Genomic DNA, 19,628 nt, shown 5'->3' with positions numbered 1-19,628 from the left:
ATTTCTTTCGTATCTTGTACAATATTGTCCCTGTTTTGGGGGGAATAGGGAAGTCTTCATCTGAATTGGTGTTTAAAAACAAAATTATTTGGTTAATATTGTGAAATTGAACTTTATGATGGAAGGCATTACTCCTCTAGCTATGGAAAAGACTCTCTCACTCCAGAATAACCTAAAGCTTAGCAAAATATTATTTGCTCCAGAAGTGGATAATAGAATCGTAGGTGTCATTTAAAAAATAAAAGAACTTCTGGCTGATTTACAAAGAAAAATGTGTAGTGTAGAGTTTGAAGCAACGCAGATAGGTGTGCATGCAGAACTAAGTGTAGCTAAGTGTAGCTGAGAAGTACGCTACTCACTGGGTGCAGGTGCCATAAAACTGCCTAACAAACAGTTACGTGAATGTCAATGAACCTGATAAACTTCCACTGGAAGAATTCAGAGGTGACAGTTGCTAATTTTAAAGGACTTTGAACTGGGCTTAGTATTAACCATTTACGATTGATGATAATACCGGACATCTACAGAAGACTTGCTTGTGGGATGTCTTCACAGCAGATATCAAGAGAGAAGGAAATAAGGAAACTTTCTGTTTTCTGAGATTGCTGGTAGGAAAGGATTTAGCCATGGGAAATGTCACAAAATATAAATTAATTTATTTCCCTCTAATGTTATTACTAAAATTTCAGATCAAGCTTCTGGTTGTTAGAAGCATCCTCCACTCTTTTCTGGATGCCAAAAGCACCAATTCATCCTTTCCCAGTTGGCAATACCTCTGTGCAGTACGAGAATTCATTCCTTTTATTCATTGGTGCACAGAGGTTAAGGTGAAAAGGGATCATTAGATCATCTGGTGTAGCCTCTTGTGCATCACAGGCCATTAAATTCCATGCAGTTATGTCTGTAATGAGGCTAATAATTTGCATTTGGCTAAGGCACAGCCTGATGCGAAGATGTCATGAAACTGAGAACGACTCCTTCCTTTAGTAATGTGTTCCAGGGGTTGATCACCTTCACTATAAAAAGAAGTCCTTAATTTTCTAATTTGAATTTGTCTGGCCTTAGTTTCCAGCCATTAGTCCTTATTGTTTTTCTCCACTACATTGCAGAAACCTTCTATTTTCTCTTTATGAAAAAGGTACTTATGTGCTGCAAGCCAGTTCCCTCAATACTTTTTTTGATAAGCTGAAACACTAAGCTCTTACATCTCTTACTGCAAAGATTTTTCTCCCTTTGGAGGCTCTTTCCTGTTTCAAATATCCTTTAAACATGTGCACACCAACAACAGATGATGTATTCCACCATCACTTGCCACAATGGTCAATCCAGGAAAATCACTTCTTTAGTCCTACTCACTAATGATCAATTTAAAAATCCAAGGGTAAGACTGGTCATTTTTTTATCATAGGATCACCTTTAGAGTCCATGTTGAATTGCTTTTCTGCTATAATCTTTTTCAGAGTCATTCTCTAACAGGATGAAGTCTGTAGCTTTGGCCTGATTCCACGTTGCTAAATGAATTACTTTACATTTCATTGCATAGAAACACATTTTGTTTGAATGATCCTGGATTGCTAAGATCCTAGTCAGTTTGTACGAGTGCTCTGTCCTCATCATTATATCATCTGCAAATTTTATTAGCAGTGATTTTATATTCATTTTCAGAGCATTCATTTGGAATGTAGAATGCTTTCAATGCTAATGCTGATGCATGAAGCCCCCCAGCACCACAACATACAGTGACTAATACTTTTTAAAAATTTAGTAGTGTGTTTCCCATTCCATTGTAAGCCATACAACAGAGAAACTGTACAGTGCTAATTTTTAAACAGAATGGCATGAAATACTATGTCAAACATGTTGGCTGCTAAAAAAAATGATGCAATAAATTCAATTTTCTTGAGAAGACTTGTTTTCTACAAAATCTTCAGTAATTATATTCCAATCCTCAAATTAGTTATTAATCAAGCCTTGTGACAACATTTTCTTTTTCTCTCTTCTTTTTCTCGCTAGGAATAAAATCAGTCCAACCAGTCTGTATATCACACGGTGACCCTGGAACTTTGGGGAGGCAGCACAGCAGCTATGCAATTTATTGTCTGATACATTTGCAAACATAGTACAGGGCAAAGCTCATTTTAAACAAGTATCCATGAAGCTACTGCAAAATTCAGCCCTGTAGTGATTGAACTTACAGGTCTTCCTAAATTTCAGTCACACTTACCATAAAATACCTAATGGCACAAGTACCAACCTTTGGGAAGCCAACCAGGACTGTAGCTTATATGGTCTTATGATGCTCGCAATGGCTTACATGACTCATGTTACAACCAAGAAGAGCTCTCCTATGTTGTCCTCAGACCCTCTCCAGCATCTGAAGCAGTCAGGATCAGAGGAGCATTTCAGTAGCTCTCTCTACTCATAGGCAAGAAGTCTTGTGCAGCTCCTTGCAGCAGACCTTGGGTAGGTATTTCTGTCGCTCCTCTGTTTGACACATTGATGTTTTAAGTACTTGTTTTCAAGGCTGTCAGTTTTGTACTTTTCACTAGAACTAAGATGATGCTTGTTCTCTGCCCTTCACCTCCAAAACAAGTGACACAAAAAGTTAGCGTTAAAGATGACAAGGTAACCCAAGACATGATTGCCTTTATATAACTTTATACACATTATTATAAGACATATAAACAGTACTCATGGATAACTGATAATATCTTTTGCCATCTCCTATCTCTAAATGTTGGCAATTTGATTTCTGAGTCTCAGTTTCCCCACTTAGTACATTTTCAATAAACAGCCATTAACATCTGGGGTATTTTAATTCTGTGCTTGAGACAAAAATGTAGTGATAAAAATGAAAAGTCCACACTAGGACATAAAGACTGATGTAATTTAATACATTGAATAAAACAAGAACTCTCTGGAGCCTTATACAATGTGGATATTTAAAATACCAAGAGTACACTGTGAGCCTCCCTGAGCTCAGTCAGGATTTTCCTGGTCTAGTTGGAAAGACCGAAGCTTGCTTTCTGCTTATTGCATATTTTCATTACTGTGAGTATCAAATTAAAATTGCTTTGATCAAGACTGGTCTATTTGCAATGATGTCACTAATGGAAAAGCTGTAACCTGCAATTAGGACTGAAGCGTTGTGATAGGGAAACACCAAAAAGGTGGCCAGTTGCTGTATTATACATCTCCCTAGAGTCTGTGTAGCAACATGAGTTTTGCAAATATTTTATGTAGCTCCACAGAAGAGGCAAAGCAGAGCCCAGTGTTTCAGGCTGAGGGATTAATTTAAAAACTGTGAGGACAATGATGAAGGGGCATATTTTACAGTGAAATAGCATAGATAGTATGCTCTAGAGGATGATAGACATGACATGAAGACAAGAGGAGAGCTGTGGCTGAAAGGCAGTACTCTAGTCTTCGTCCCTTTTACCTCCCTTGTGTGCTATGAGCTTGATTCTCCACCACCAGTCTCAATAGGGTTAGGTGATACAGTTTTCTGCACTTTTAAAGAAAATATAAGTAGTAATATGGTATCATAAGGTCAGCTGCAATCATGTTTGTTATCGGTGGTTATCTGGAAACCACATGAAACAATAATCTCTTTCCTCACACTACCTCTGCACTGCATTCTTGTGTAGCAACGGCTTGCAGATGGGGAGCTGAAGTGGTTTTATTTTACTTCTCTCCCTCTGCTGCCCCATGCAGCATGTTCATGACTTGCCCAGTTTTATTTCTTGCAAAGTAGCTGCAAAGTTCGTCCACTCCCCTGACTGCTTCTGAAGGCAATGGCGGGGGAGGTGGTGGTGGTGGATGTGCTACTGTTGGCAGCACAGTTGGCCCAGCACCTTCTGCAGGCCTTAGAGAAGACTTCAGTGTGATGTTTATGTAGAGAGTGGAGAAAGGAGAGTGGTGGCATTCTTCAGCAACTTCATGACTTCTCCAAGACCTATAGGCATGATTACAGCAGGAGCACCTACCAGGCAAGATGTGGGCTGGACCTGCCTAGCCCTGGACTGAGGTTGCCTCAAAACAGCAGAAATACCTTCCTGGTTTGGATTTCCTGCTTAGGTGCAGAGACAAACTACTTTCTAGGGATAAGCTAATAAACAGTGTAATGCATGCCTGTCACCCTGATTCACTGGTGGTAAGGGGAGCCCAGTAATTATAATAGCTCTACCTTCTCCTGGCCAATGACTGTCCCTGAAGGTGAGACCAGAGGCAGGTGGGGGTGCTGCTGTCACAAACTCACATGTTGTCATGGCCCGTGGTTTCCGTAGGTGTGCAGCTGGCTCCGGGACCGGCACAGCAAATTCTTTCCATGGGAGGGGCAGGAAATAGTGTTTCTGCAGCACAGGGGAGAGCAAATCATTCACTGCCTTTGCTGTCATCTCCTCACAAATAAGATCTTCCTTTATAAAAGTGGCTTTGTAGTTCTGTGAGAATTACTATAGTACCACTTTCAGGAAAATATTAATGACTAACCATGAATAAGTAGAGAAGGATGAGACCTTTGTGGTGCCTGCTGAGAGATAACAGCATTTTGCCATAGCTTATGTAATACCAAGCCCACGGCCTGCAGATGCTTACTCCAAATGTCCACTTACACACAAATAAGGCATGCACCATATAGTTTCCTTCCAAACTTAGCCTGAAAATTGCCTCTCCCAACACATAATGCTGTGGGTCCTTACCCTGAACCTCCCCTATCCTGAATCCCCCCAGCAAACCAGAGGATAAGTACTCAGAGAATTAGGACCTGTTCTTTCGCTTTCCTCCTCCACCACCACCAGCTGCTACAATGTGTGTTGCCCTATAAGATACTTCTCCTTCAATTCTGGTGCCCTCAGGTGCCCTTCTCCTCCCCCTCTCCTTCCAGATGAACACCTGTGAGAGGCAGATGGTACAGATAATCCAGAATATATTTCTTGAGTCCATGTAGAGAAGCTGCCAAGCTGCTGATTTTTTGGCACCATGCCTCGTGGCATCGATGGCTGGTGAGAGACACAGATGTCGCCTGAAAATAACTGAGGAGGAAATTCTCCCAGTGTCTCCGGAGGTCCTGGGAACGTGGCTCATGCTGAGGGGTTGGCAGGCAGACAGCCCACCGGCACCCCGAATATCAGTGTCTTGGAAGTAGACCTTTGTTGCTCATGTCTTAATCAGTGCTTCCTCAAGCTCCAATTTGATGGGCTTGGTGGGTACTAATCTTTCTCATTGGGAAAGGGGAGGCTGTTATCAATTGGTCAGCACCTGGCAGAGGTAGTAGGAGACTATAGGGAATTAGGAATTGTTTTTTCTACTTATAGAATTTGCCATCACACACACACAGAGGCTGCTGCACTAGGTGGTTTTGTTCATTTGTTTTCATAAAAGCTAAGTATAAGCACACATTTATGTCTGCCAGACACATATAATATGCACCCTCTGAAAACTTTATCAGCCTGGCTGCATGTTGAGGCTGTGCAGCTGTACATGCCTCAGACATACAGGTGAAAGGAGGCCTTCTAGTGCAATCCCACACTAGGCTATAATCCAGTCCTCTTCAACAGAGACAGGGCCACCAGCACTCTGCACTACAGTGAAGAGCTTCTAGGGACAAACCACCAGCAGCTGCTGCTCAGCTCTTTTGCCTCTGTCTTCCTGACAACATAAGCATTTTTCTAACTTATGATGATATCCAGGAAGTAGCCTGGTTCAGACATGAAGAAATTAACTCTAGGGTAAGACTCATGCCCAGGCACAGCTATGACATTCCCACTGCAGTTCAGATATTCATCATAACCTATCATACTGAGGCTGGATTATTCCAGAGCAATCCTTAGGAAAAGAAGAGGAGACCAGCTTACCAGCACACCAGACCAACAATAACAAATACCTCAAAATCCACACACTGTGCTCTTCCTATTGTGTGGGACTTCTGGGCAGCGTAAAACCTTATAGTGCCTGGCCTGCCTTGAAAGGCACGCTCTTATTGCCCAGGCTCTGCCAAACACTTTCTGGACATGGAGCAGAGCACAGCCCTTGCCTGAAGGGGATGATGATCAGTGACAGACCAGCAGTAAGAGAAAGGGACAATTCAGACCAAAAAAAAAAAAAAAAAAAGAAAAAGAAAAAAGAAAGGCATCTGAGTGTTGGAGAGTGTGTGGTTTGCCCCAATATGTTTTGAAAAGTTGGAAGGAAAATGCAGGTTCTTTTAAAAACATAAAATTTCTCTCCATCATTTATTTTTATTTCTATAATTCTCAGCTCTGTGACCCAGAGCCTAACATCATTCATTCCCAGTATTCAGTCTTTTTAAACACATTGTGCAGAAAAATGCATCCTGTTCCTTGCCCTCCCTTCCTCCTCCCCAAACAGGACACAAAACCTAGCTCCTTAAAAACACATAGGTGCCAAACCCCACTGGGATCAAAAAGGCTTAAATAAATGTAGGTGCCTAAATACCTTTGAGGATTTGGGCTTTAATCTGTTCATTTAATGAGCTCCTATAGTTATAACACACAAACAAGGTCTTAAAGCCACTGGCTTTGTGATCCAGTGCAAAACAGACCTTCCAAGTCAGGCAAAGGGAGAGGGGAAAGTCCTGAAGAGCAACTCTGAGATGGAGGCAGGCATCTACCTTCTGGACTGTCTGCAAGATAGTCCCTCCAATCCCCATTTTTCAAAGGTTCCTGATTACTCAGTGAAATCCAGGTATTCCAGAAGCAAGAAGGCATCGTGAGGAATTTCGGGCATGCCAACGTAATTTTGAAACATACTTCTTCTCATTAAAGGGCAGAGATTAAAAAAATCAGCTAACTGCAGTCACAAGCAACTTATCACAGAGACACTGAGGAACTGATATCTGTGGCTTCTCTCGCTGCCTTACCACAGAATGAAAAAAAAGCACTCTCATTTTATTAAAAAATCATGATGCTGTTTGCATTACCACAGAGCTTATGCACCAGTCCTACGCTGCTACAGAGTACAACTCTGCTAGGTAAAGTATGAACAGAAAACAAAAGGAAAAAAAAAAGAAGAAGAAAAGGTGCCTTTAGGTTTAAGAAGTTTAAAAGAAAATAGAAAGTGCCAGAGAGAGGCTGTAAGGGGCTGTAGCAGCTAAACCATAAACGAGTTTGGACTGTGATACTCTTTGGGAGAGCATTATAAAGAGATCTTTAAGGGAGAAATTTTAAAGGAAATAGCAAGGCTGTTTTTTTCAGCAGTTTCAGCCTGCCACTCTGAAAATGTAGATGATGGTGATTAACTGCTGCTATGCAACAAACCGTGTCAGTCCCTGGTCCAAGGCTCACTCTGCTGCCCTGAGCAGATGGTGGCCATGAGTGAACAACCACACACATGCAGAGCACTGAGTGAGTCCAGCAAGTCACCTATCTGCTACCTTGCTCAGGAGATCTGACACAACCAATACATACATGGTTTGGACTTTGGCTGCTGTGTGTTTGGAAATGCAAACAATTGTTACAAAAGTGCGGGAAAGTCTTGTAAACCTTTCACAGAGGATGTGGGTTTTGATCATCTAAAAAGGGAAACTATATAGAGTATTTCATGCCCTCTGGATTGGCTGATGGACCTCAGGAACCTTGTCAAAGAATGTTGTAGGATCTGGGACCTGTGGGTTCATGCCTTAAAGTAGCCCTGGACCACAATTGCAGTTTTGACTGTTAAAGTTAGCCAGGAAAAGCCATTTCTTGATATTATTACACAGAAGGGATCAGGGAGGTTAATACACATGTTTAAGCTTGTGAGGCGGCAAATCAGCAATTTCTAAGTACAGGAGCTGATTTCCACAGTAATCAAGAAAGATGATAAACGTGGAGGCCCTGGATGATGGTATTATTTAGCTATAGTGAGTCACACTTGTGGCTTGTCACTTCTAAAGCTATGTCAGACAAGCTGGAGATCTAAATGTAGGCAAAGAAGTCAAGCTCACAGCTGAAAGAGAGATATGGTGTTTCTCTGTGCTCCTTAGACAGGTATGGACTGCAGAAATCATTTGAATAAGGACTGCAGTGCTACCATGATGAGAGAGTCCTCAGTCAAGATGGAGCATGTCTGATTCCAGTTGGGATCCACTTTTACTGGTCTTGACCATGACCTCGGAGGAGATGCCTACAGCTTTGGATTCCAGGTTCTGCTTTAGGCTCAGGGCCTTTTCCAACCACAATATGACTCTTCAGTGCTGCTTGCTGAATCTGAATGTGCTTCACTTTCACATTCACTAACGAACATGGTTTACTAGTCTTGTGTTTTATCTCTTAGCAACGGGCCTCGGTCTTACAGCTGTGTCTTCAATAAGACTAGAAAGGGACACAGAGGGCTGGGGCAACAATTGCTCCATTAGTGATGGGTATTGGAGGAATTTCCATTTTTATTTTACTCAGCTAGTTGTCCCTAGGCGTAAGGCTGTACTGAGTTTCAGCAGCTGGTCTCCTTCAGCTGTTTCAGAATCCTTGACAATTTCTTGGATAGCACTCTGTTTAAGTCCACTCCCCAGCACCCATTGCAGCTCTTCTCTTGCTCTAAGTGGTGCTCAGTCCACCAGAGATGGAAAAGATTAACTGGCAGTGAGTGCCTTTTCCCACACTCTTGTGGAAACACCATTCAGGCCACAAATCTATGTCAAGGACCTATTCATCTCCATCCTTCTAGCTCAATTCTCTACCCTTGTGATGCATCAACTTTAACAAGAACAGTGTATTTCTTAGGATCCAGTTGAATCCTGCTGCAAGGTCCAATTCCCTTCTTGCCCAAGTGGCAGGATTTCTGAAGGTACTGAGATACCTAAAGACCAGTTAGGCATTTTTATAAATCCTACTAAGTATCAGCGCAGAAACAATGCCTAACTCTTGTTGAAATCAAGGAGCGCTGAGGACTTAACCTGGAGAGAGATTTTTAAAATATGCCCTCCCTGCACTTTCAAGAACCTCGCCACCTTTGAAGATCTAGCCCCAAGGTTTCTTTACTTTTCTAGCAGTGCACAGGGTGCTAAGGAAATGTTGCAACACTTCAAGTGAAAAGAGGTCTTGGTGCAAATCATTACCAGACTCAGGAATTCAAATCTTCACTGCAGATGTTTGTGTGACCCTGGTTTCAGGAGGGCCACAGCTCCAAGCATAACATGGTGAGTTCTCTGAACCCACCAGTGTCAAGATGGGTTAGAAATTCAACTCAGGCCCTGAGCAGCTGCACTATAACCTATAGAGGAATCCCTGTGTACATGTTCAGCTTTTAGGTTAGCTTTTACTATTATTAATTTCCTGTTATAATCTCTATTTCACGTTTATCAACCCAGGGCCAGATTCTCAGCTGATGTAAATCAGAAATGATTCATTACTGTTAACTGAGCTGCATTATTTTATACCAGTCGAGGAGATAGCCCCTAGCTATTAATTTTACTTTGCTCCTCTCTCTTGATAGGAATAATCTCTTTCAGAATTTGAGATTAAATAAAGAATCACCCTTCGAATGGCTCAATCTTGTAATTCCCTCCTGGCCTTCCCTCTCATTGCTGCCAATAGAAATGAAGTGTGTTGAGCACCTGGCAGGATCAGGCCCTCAGGCTGCTCAATGACTGTGCCAGCCCTCTAATTCTGGGGTAATGATAATAATCAGGCTTGCACTGAGTGTTGACACATATTTATTAATTGCAAGGTGCGGCTGGCTTTGCACTCTGCTAAGACAAACACTCGCAGAACAATGTGCACAGAGGAGGCTGGAAAGCAACCAGCCATGTGTCAGCAGCAGCTGAAGGGGGAGGAAATTGCTAACTGTCCTGCTCACGAACGCAGAGCACTGAAAACCCGGCTAGTGGAGGAAGGCTCTCCTTTTCTTTGGTCCAGTTTTCCTTTTGGAAAAACCTTTTCGGTTTCACCAAAAAGTCCGACCTCACTGTGCCCCCAGCCATGGGTGACGCGAGAGCAAGATGACACAATCGGAGCCAGGCTTCACGCCAGTGATTTAGTGATGTTCCTGGAGAGCAGGGGGAGGCAGGCTGTGGCCCACGAGCTGAAGGTTATTTGTGCAGAGCCATATATTCAAGCCAGCAATCATGCAAGCCCAGAATGGTAGGAAGGGAAAGGGCGACTGCCTGTCTGGGGAGGAAGAACTGAACAGGGAGAGAGGAGCTCCTGAACGCTTACGGGAGAAAGAAACAGGAGTGCAACTGGCACAGGGAAGAGTTTTCACTCTTACTTTTGAAACTAAAAGAGGTAAGTAATAAATGACTACACAGCATTTATTTACTGCTCTGTAAATGGTGCCCAGTGACTCACTGCTTTCAGTGCTTTGCTTTATCAATGATGAAACTACTCTCCCTTATGGGCGATTTGTTTTCTTCCTTTTCCTTAGGCCTGTAGATTTACATACAGCGATAGCGGATAAGCAAAGACAGTACGAGACTGCTCACCAAGTTCATACCTCCCCCATGGTTGGTATATGGCTGGCAGTATTGCAACTAGCTTTGATACGTCTCTGGGACAGGGAAGAGTTGCATCTGGTTGCTTTGCAGTACAGCTGAGAGCACCACAAAGCTCCACTAAGTCATGTCAGAGCAATTTTCAAAGCCCACTTACCTTATCTGCCCTGTCATAGCCATGACCAGTTTGGGACTAATCAGGATGTGCAGGAGGTCTCAGTCAGCCACTTACACACAGTTCCCTGAATCAGTAAAGAAACTTCCTTTCTCCTCTTAAGTAGTTTCTATATGTCTAGAGATGTCTTACAGAAACAGAAACTACACCTGATAAAGTGCCATCATTAATCCATTTGATGTATTTAAGCGTGGCTGTTTAACAGTAACATATCAAGTTAATGCAATACTGATGGAATAAGAAATGGCATCAGAGGGTTTCAAAGGATTTCTTATCTTGATGAAAAAAAAGGAATTTGACTTCCTATTTCATTTCTGTGAATGAGAACACCTTTGCTATTTACATTATTTACTGTTTACTGTAGTAGAGTCACTACAAAAAAATCAAAGTGATTTGCAGAGCCCTGCCAGCTCTTTTTATATCTCCTTTGCTGACTCAATAAACATCTGACACGCCAGTATTGTAACTAAGTACTGTACTGACTCTCCTTTCATTGAAACATCTTTCTAAGAGAAAGGAATTGTTGTTCTGCTTCTGTGAAAAATCTGATTTGCCTGGCGAAGCATTTGTAAAAGCTTTTTTTCCAAAATGTTATTGTGGCAATTGGAAGTATTTAGGCATGTACAGTAACTTGAGAAGCAATGTGAAATCTTCTGATATGCAAATATGCTGCTGTATACATGGCAAAGAAAAGCTTTGGGCATGTTTACATGAAACAGAGTTGCATTAATAGACAGTTTGCTTAAGGGCTATTTTGAAATAAATCGTCTTCTAAAAAATGATGTGAAGTAAATATTCCAAAACAGCTCTACTGATATGGGACTGATTCTGAATTCAGATCAGTTTTCCCCAGGCTAACTGTTTGTCTTAGTACAATTACTTTAAATAAAATGGACCAAAACTGAAGCCAAGAACGTGGTCCAGGGCCTAGGAAACTAAGAGACCCTGATATTGATTGGCCATGACAAGGCATTTTAATTCTCAATCATCACATGGCAGAACTGAACTAGGAATGTCTGTCACTACAGGAAAAAGTGGCTGTCTGATCTGACATGGCTCCATCTAGCCCATATCTGCTTTTGGATCGAAATTTGGGCAAAGACAATGCGAAGCAAGAAAGAGCAACCTAGCTCAACCAACTCCACAATGGTGTTCTGGAGACCAGCCATAGGCAAGTTTTCCTGGTGGGTACATAACACAAAGGAATTTATAAGCACATAAATCATAGAAGTTGAAGACGAGAAATGCCACTGGAAGACTAGTCAATGCAGGCCTGTTTCTACAGGGAATTTCCCAGTGTGTTGCCAGTTTTAAGAATTTCAAACAATAGGGCTTCACCTTTCCTCTGGAAATGATTTAAGGTGTTTAGGCACCTGAATTTTTTAGCATCTCGGTCCATTTCATAAAATTGCCTTATGCAGATTCCTAGCAGCTCTTACTGAAGGTCTTTCTAGTCACATTTCTTTTCACTATTCATCTCGGGCTTATTCTATAATGCAGCAGCTCCAGAAGTGAAGGCGTCACTTCAGGGCTTGCCTACACTGCAGGTTTCTCCAGACTTCCTTCCACAGAAATTAAGTCAACAGAAAGAGCAGTTGTAAAATAACTCCCCATATGGACATTCTGAATTCGGTTTATAGTGAACTGGGAAAATGCATTGCAATCATGGCAGAAAGGCGCCTGCATACAGAGTTATTGTAGAATAACTGCAGTACATTACAATTACACCCTACCACACAACACGTATTTTCCATGTAAGTGACTCAGCAAGTCTTTTCTATGCAGTCAGTTCCTTAAGATTTTAGCCAATTTCACACATCCCTCCTTGAAATTCAGCTTAATTTCTACAACACATCTCATTTTCAGATGGCTTTGCTGGTCTACACTAGGACAGCATCAGCAGCATCAAAAACAGCTAATTCCCAGAGAAGACTTAAGAAGAAAAGGGCACACACAGAGACTGAGGAAACCGCCTCTGCCTGCAACTTCTGAGAATAAGGCTGCTAGAGCAAGAACAGAGACCGGTTTGTGTTTAAATTCCACTTACATTCTCGGTAGAGATGAACAAAATCTGCTGGCATTTTGCAATGATTGTGAGAAATTTTAGTGGTTAATTATATCCTCTGTCTCTCGTCTTGCTATCTCTATGCACATTCACATGAGTCCTAAAAGGAGTTTACTGTTCAAATGACTAGGCGCTGGGCCAGAGAATGCCTAGATAGAGTCCTGTGAAACCTCTCCTCACGTGCTATAATAAAATGCTTGTGGACATACTATAAAGAGCTATGAGTATGTCCACAAAGTCATAAAACATTATGTCATCAGTGCTATGCTACGAGTGCTACAAGGTTGTTATCTCACAACAGTATATTGGCCACAGTAGACCAAAAAACGTAAATGGCACCCAGCAGTCAAGAGCTATGTCACCACTAGATGGTGGTACTTTTCAATCAGGTGTGCCAAGGGCGGTAAGGCCGTGATTGACAAAAAACGTGAAGTTTAAAGTTGCCACTGAGTGCAATGGGAGAAGTAGGGGGATTAGCATAATGGGCAAAAAGGAAGCAAATGAAGAAAAGCAGGTGAAGGCAGGAGTGGCTGGGCTCAAAAACTTTCAGATCAGTGATGTGCTTAACCATTTCCTCTTGCCCTGGGTTGGCTGCCAGCTTTCGCGTGTGAAAGGGGAAGATAGTGGTGTGCCGCTGTGGTGTGCCAGGTGAGACTCAGGAAGGAGGGGCGGGGAGAGGGCTGTGTTTAGCCACAGCTAGAGGAAGATGGTTTGTGTTAGATTATAGCTTATTTTAGAACTGATCACTTCCCTTCACCACCATTTAAATTCAAATGCTAATAAAATGCAAGGAAGGACAGTTACTTCGTACTGACGTCTTTTGCCTCAGACCGGCAGCCTGCATGCTTGTGCCACCGAACATCCTGCCTTCTCAGTGTGGCTTTCCCTCTTGGGTTGTGAAGGGATCCTTGCTTCCAAGCAGGGTTGCTCTTGAGGCCTAGCAACCATGGAAAGTTGAGGCCTCACTCCCTGGGATGCTGGTCTGATGAAGGGAGAATATTAAAAAATACATTAAGCTAAGTTAGACAGCAGTAAAAAACATCCAGTGTTGAAATGGAAAGAGGAAGAGGACTACCCCCTAGCTCTGCCCTGGCTTAGAGGGAGCCTACACTTAGATCTGCTCACCTGCAAGATCTCTTCCCTGTCAGAGATCCTGTCAGCCCCACGGTCTTTACCAGTCTCAACTGACTTGGAGCCATCATAATAAAACATAGTTTAACAGGGGTGAGCCATGACAAAATCCTCCCTTCCTCATCAGATCTTGGCAGGTAGTACAAACACTGCCAGAGCCTGACTTGATCCTTTACAAAGCACTTTCCCCTCAAAACTGAGAGCCACAAGGTGTCCTAATATGTTCCTACTCGAACATTTCTTCAGCTGTGGCTTTCTGCAATGATTGCCATATTGCAATATCTCTTCAGGGCTTCCTGACTCTTTACTTTCCTCAGGAGACAAGGAGATCCAGGATCAGCAACAGAGAGGTGCAGCAGGTTGGGGCCAGTGCTGCAGCGCAGGTATATTCACAGCAGAGCATTGCTGCCAATTCCAGTAGTTTGTAGTTACGAGAATTGAACCTGACAGCAAGCCCACACTCGCACAGAGGCTTGGCCATCTGGCCAACATGATTGCAAATTGGTGGAGGATGTGTAGGTACTGATCAGTTTTGGCATGAAACAAAACAGAGTGGGAGGGCAACTGGGGGCCAATCAAACCAGCAGAGAAGTGCTAATCCTCATTGACTATATGCTATTAGTGAGCAGAGCACAGATTGTCTCCCTGGTTAATATGCACAAGAAATTACATTGTGTGGGTGCAGGGTATTTTAGTGAGAGTATAGCCAGGCTTGCTGAAACTCTTGTGCCAACAGGCTCTGAGAGTTATAGCAGGTGTGGGAGTCTTGAGATGTGGGTTTGATTTCTGTGGGGTTTGTTGGGCAAGTTGCTTCCTCTTGGCCTCCTGCCTTCCTTCCTGGTGTTCTTCAGTGGTAAGGCCTTTGGAGTAGGCACTGCCCCTTCGACTGGGTGAGTACAGTTTTGGTCCTTGATCTTATTTGGGGATCTTCATCTATACATCAGTTTCATTTAAATAACCACATCGAGGTCCTCTCTTGCTTAATTGTCTAGCTTTGTTAAGCACCACTACTATGAAAAACTACTGATCATGGTTATGCTTGTGTATCTTTTGTCACAGCAGCAGAAGAAAGTATGACAGGAAAGAGTTAATTTGTTGGCCAGTGTGTGTGTGTGTGGGGGGGGGGGGTGGAGGCAGAAGGGAGGAGCAGGAGAGTATTTCTGTATTAACATGCAGCTGGTTAATGCAGCTGAATAGCCCTGGCTCAGCTGTTACCTTTCTCAAAGCCAATGGCAAATGATGAAAAACCGTGGTAATATCTATTAAAAGTTTGTGGAAGGGGCCTGCTCAGTGGGAGCTTTTCCATCTCACATAGAAGTGATGATTTAGAACAGAGAAAGATCCCCTCGAGGGGATTTTGTGAACCATGCAATGCTAATTAACTCCATTGTTGTATTTTGTTTTGAACATAAGAGTCCCTCTGGGATTGCAGCACTCTTTCCTCCTGCAATAGATTTCCATTTTGCACCACTGCATAAAATCTCCTCCACATCCCATCAGCAAAAGGGATTAACAACAGGGAGAAGCATATGTGCATAGTTTTATTGGGTTCTAGGGAGAAATGTCTCCCTTCACCTCCCAGATGTATTCTCAATAGGGGCCACTCTGTACATCCTTGCTTTCACTGTTTCTTTAACCTTGAATTTAAAACAAGTGTACATCAAACACACTGGGCAGCATCTCCCTTTGATCTTCAGCATATTCAAACCACTTCCGGGCATGCTGTGCTGGAGTTTGCTTTAGTGGTTAGCTTGTTTGTGCACAAATGTAAAAAAAGAAAAACACCCCAAACCATCAACAACAAATATCAAAAAACCCTAATACCCAAGAAGCCAAAAGCCCATCAGCACCAGGAGTGGAAAAAGTGGTTAAATACTGATTTGATCATTCCAAAATGAATTTGTTTCTTTTGGAATTAGTTAATTCCAAAAGAAATGCAAGAAAATGAAAGCTCCCATATGCCTGAATCCCTTACTGTCTTGAGTCAGCAAAATTATGAAGGAACTTGACTCACTTTGTGCTGAATCTGCTCCTCATCTTCTGGACTTCTGGTGTCCCACTTTGGCTTGTCCAAACTGCTTAATCCTTTTAATCTTGAACAAAGCAGAGCCACGCTCATTCTCAAGCTCTGGCTGTTACAACGTGACACTGACTTCAGCAGGGCTAAAGAAAGAATAAGAGCAAGGAGAACCAGCTCTTTCAGGTAATTCAAATGACTTCTTTCTTCTTCAGCTTCAGCCTCTGATTTCAATCGTTTCTGAGGAAGTCCAGATTTACATGAGGCATCTTGAATATTCGCTTTTCTATGCTGCCTTAAGTTTCAGCTGTGCACAGGCCAGTATTTACAGAGTGTTGGTGGCCATCTGCATTAGGCAGAGATTTTGAGTGAACAACGGGAATAATGCTTAACAACACCTTTAGTAATGTAAATAATACAAGTCATAGAAGATCTCAAGCAACTTATGTCTCCCTCGCTAAAACTGTGCTGGGGGCATGATTCTATGCCATCTCCAGATCCAAGCAAAGCTACAGCCCACCAAAGAACCAATGTATGAAAATCAAATCCTACCCCTCAGTCTTCAGTCAGCTAAACAGAATACTAGGTACATTAAACAGCTTTGTCAAGGATAGAGTGGGGATGTTCCCTGAGGCAGCAGCCTCAGTGGTATTGATACTAGACTGATGAGGTAGAACTTGTCCTGTAAAGCTTCCTATTCTCCCCAGAACACTCCTTGCTTACTGCAAACTCCTCATTTCCTTTTCCTTTCAAAAGGAGGGGAATCTTTTCCTAAGATATTTATACTGTGTCCACCCCAAACCTTCCTGTACCCCCAGGAGGATAGATTTTTACCTCAGCGTAGAGCATTTAGTGATCAATATTCAGCAGAAGGTGCTCCCAAGACCCCTCTTGTTCAAACGCTAGCACATTGTCTTAAACCGTAGAGTCTTGGGGCATGTTACTACAACAAGGGGTTAGCTATCGTAACAGAGGCCAAAGTAGGCTAGTGTAAACAAAACAATGTACTGAAGTGATGTCAGTCTTTTAAAGAGGATGCTAAACCTTTTCTGCCTGAGAGTTACAGGTCTGTACAAAGATTTTTTTTTTCCCCTCTTTCAAGTCTCTTTAAAAAAATTAACAGAATTAAGAAGGAAAAAGAAAAGTCAAGAGAAGGGACTTCCCATTTTAAAGTCTTCAGCTTACTTCAACATCTTCTAACTTATGTTTGTATTATTAAAAAAACCCAACTCCAAAATTTACCCCAATCAACATCCAAAGAGAGAAGGGTAAGAGACAGCCTGTTTTTAAGAAGTATTTTCAGTGCAATGTTCTCAGCAAGAACACATTTGCCAACTCTTGCTGCCTTTTTTTTTCCACTCTTCTAACACATATAGTTACAAGGGAAGAGTTCTGTGAACAGAGCAAGCCCACAACTCATTTTTCCAGTCCTTTCTGTAAGCTCATTTCCCTGATGTGCTTGCTGATCACTGGCTTGTTAACATCCTGGCACGGAGGGGGGCAGGAAACATGCTATCAGTATCCTAGCTGGTACATCACTTAAAATCGCCTTCTCTATTCGTATGCAGCTTAACTTGTTAGGAGGCATTTAATGAGCTGCTGCAGATAGCCACGAGCGTGAGCTGCCCTGAGCAGCTGAGTCTGGCTTACAGCTCACGTCCAAAAGCCGACGAGTACTTTCCTGGCAAGCGTGCTATGGGGACACCAAATGCCACATGAGAAAACTTGAGCCCTTTTATGATTACTGAGATCACAGTGAGCAAAAGTTCAGGGAGGGTTTTCCACAGACACTGAGAGCAAATGTTACTTTAACTCATTCTTACTCCTGGCACAGTGAGGACTTTGCTCCCCTCACCCTCTCTCTCCTGGGCCAAGTACAGAAGACACCTGAACCCTGAGAAGTTTTATTCCCGCTCCAGGTTTCATGCTATAGCTCTAATTTAGCAATCTCATCTGCACACTCTGCCCAAAGAGGTCTCTGCTGACTCCTCTGGGACCCTGCAAGGGGCCAGCAGTTCCCTGGTATGCAAACCAGCAGCTGGGCCTATTCATCACCCTTTTTCTTACTTCAGTAGCAGCATAGAGATAGTTGTATAGCTTCCATGATAACACACACTTAATTCCATTTGTCTTCTGTGACCTGTATTTTTCCATACTCTGCTAGAGCAAGTGAGAAGCAACTCCACTACTATTTGAGCAGCTTTCATGTAATATTAGGCAAAGGCTAGATATGAGGAAGGTGTGTTGGGGGGGGGACTCAAGGAAAGTTGGGGAGCTGCTTTCACAACCAGTTGCTGAGCTCTGGATCAGTGCAAGAAAGTTTTCCCCATGTGAGACAGAAATGAGTGGAAGGGTGGTTAGCCTTGCTGGTCACAGACAGCATGTGTTATCTGCTAACATTATTTCAGCATGCCCCTTCTCTTTGCTGGCTTGGCCTAATATTTGCAGTGGATAATTTCTAAAGCCTAAATAATATAAACTTGTGATTGAACATGCTCTTCCTGATTTCAGCTCCACCCTGTTCCAAAGTAATTTCTTCTTCTCTATGAAGCTTCTTAAATCCTCATAAGGGCAGGACTGAGATTTAACCTCTTCACAGCCAAGCTGAAAAGCCCTGCAATTGCCTAAATGTGACTAAAACTCTGTGGGCTGCTGAATTACATCGGAACATATCTCCCATCCACCCCTTGCCCTCCACAGACATGAGTCAAAACTGGCTGTTTGTCTGGTGAACGCCAGTCCCCAGCCAAAGCTTGGCAGCAGCTTAGAGCTCCTCCTGGTCAGGCCACTGGTCAAACCCCCAAACTGCCCAAAATCTCTGAGCTCAGCCTGCCAGCTGCATGCCAGGGGACAGGGGTGGGTGTCACTTTGGGATGCATTTCAAAGCCAAAGGACTCCTGCTTTAAGTCTGTTGTAAGCTTTGTGCAGTAACCTTTCTCCCAGAAGATTGGAGATAAAGCTTTTAAAATTAAATTAGCATAACTGGATCTTTAATTCATTTTAAATGGAAACTAAAATTACACTGTTCTCAACCCAAAGTATTTCAGGAAAGCCAAGCTGCAAGGTGAAGATGTGTCACTGAGGTGAAACTAAGTCTAGATAAAAGAAATTTAGACTTACTGAAACAAATTTGGATGCCAGATACAGTACTGAAAGTCTGAGGTAATAGCACTGACTTCAGTAAAATTACTGTCAGCAGTTATGCAGACTGATTCTCTGAATCACCTTTAACTTTTCAGCTTTGTAGTTAGTTATAAACTAAGAGGGTTACAGGCTTTTTAAAAAAACTCAAAAATTTAATAGATTAATAAACACTTCAGCGATTTTATAATAGCAGGGCAAATGTTCTATTTGTGTAAGAGCAAGACATCATTTAAATCAATGTAACTATGATTATTTAATTCAGCAGAAATTTTGGCCCACTGAGATATATTTAACAGTTGTGCACAGAAAAACAGATACAGTTCAGCGAATGAAAAACTGTTCTCACGTGCTTGTAAATGAAAAGCAGTATTTCTAATGAAGTGGAACACATTTTACCTTCCATTCCCCCCTCCTCTCAAATTACATGTGTGGATTTATATGGTGTTTTCACCTTAAAATGAAAACAGCAATTTCAGTAGGTATAGCCCACCACACTCTAAAGAGCTGGGTTTTTATTGTTAAAAATGTCAAGATGCAACATGGCAAGGTATGAAATCTTTCTGCAAAGACATTCAGCTTTCTCTCCCTCCCAGTGACACTTCATTCCTTAATCAAATATGGAGAACCTTCATCAGAGTCCTCTACTCACCAGTGCTGTTAGGTAGCCCAA

The 19,628-nt window shown here is 42.4% G+C and overlaps 1 protein-coding gene across 1 annotated transcript in view; it reads right to left on the bottom strand.

The window, feature by feature from the left end:
- Positions 1–2,504: 2,504 nt before the first annotated feature.
- The window catches only part of LOC134135933 (uncharacterized), a 29,564-nt gene continuing 12,440 nt past the window's right edge, over positions 2,505–19,628 (bottom strand). Inside the window, exons 4-6 of the mRNA XM_062567620.1 lie at positions 15,812–16,054; positions 4,187–4,352; positions 2,505–2,581 (exon numbers count right to left, since the gene is read on the bottom strand). Of these exons, the coding sequence (XP_062423604.1) occupies positions 2,505–2,581; positions 4,187–4,352; positions 15,812–16,054 (486 nt within the window). The remainder of the gene's footprint in view (positions 2,582–4,186; positions 4,353–15,811; positions 16,055–19,628) is intronic.

The sequence above is a fragment of the Rhea pennata genome, chromosome 2 (genome assembly GCF_028389875.1).
Source record: "Rhea pennata isolate bPtePen1 chromosome 2, bPtePen1.pri, whole genome shotgun sequence".
Classification (NCBI taxonomy): domain Eukaryota; kingdom Metazoa; phylum Chordata; class Aves; order Rheiformes; family Rheidae; genus Rhea; species Rhea pennata.
This window is presented reverse-complemented; position numbering and strand designations above follow the sequence as displayed.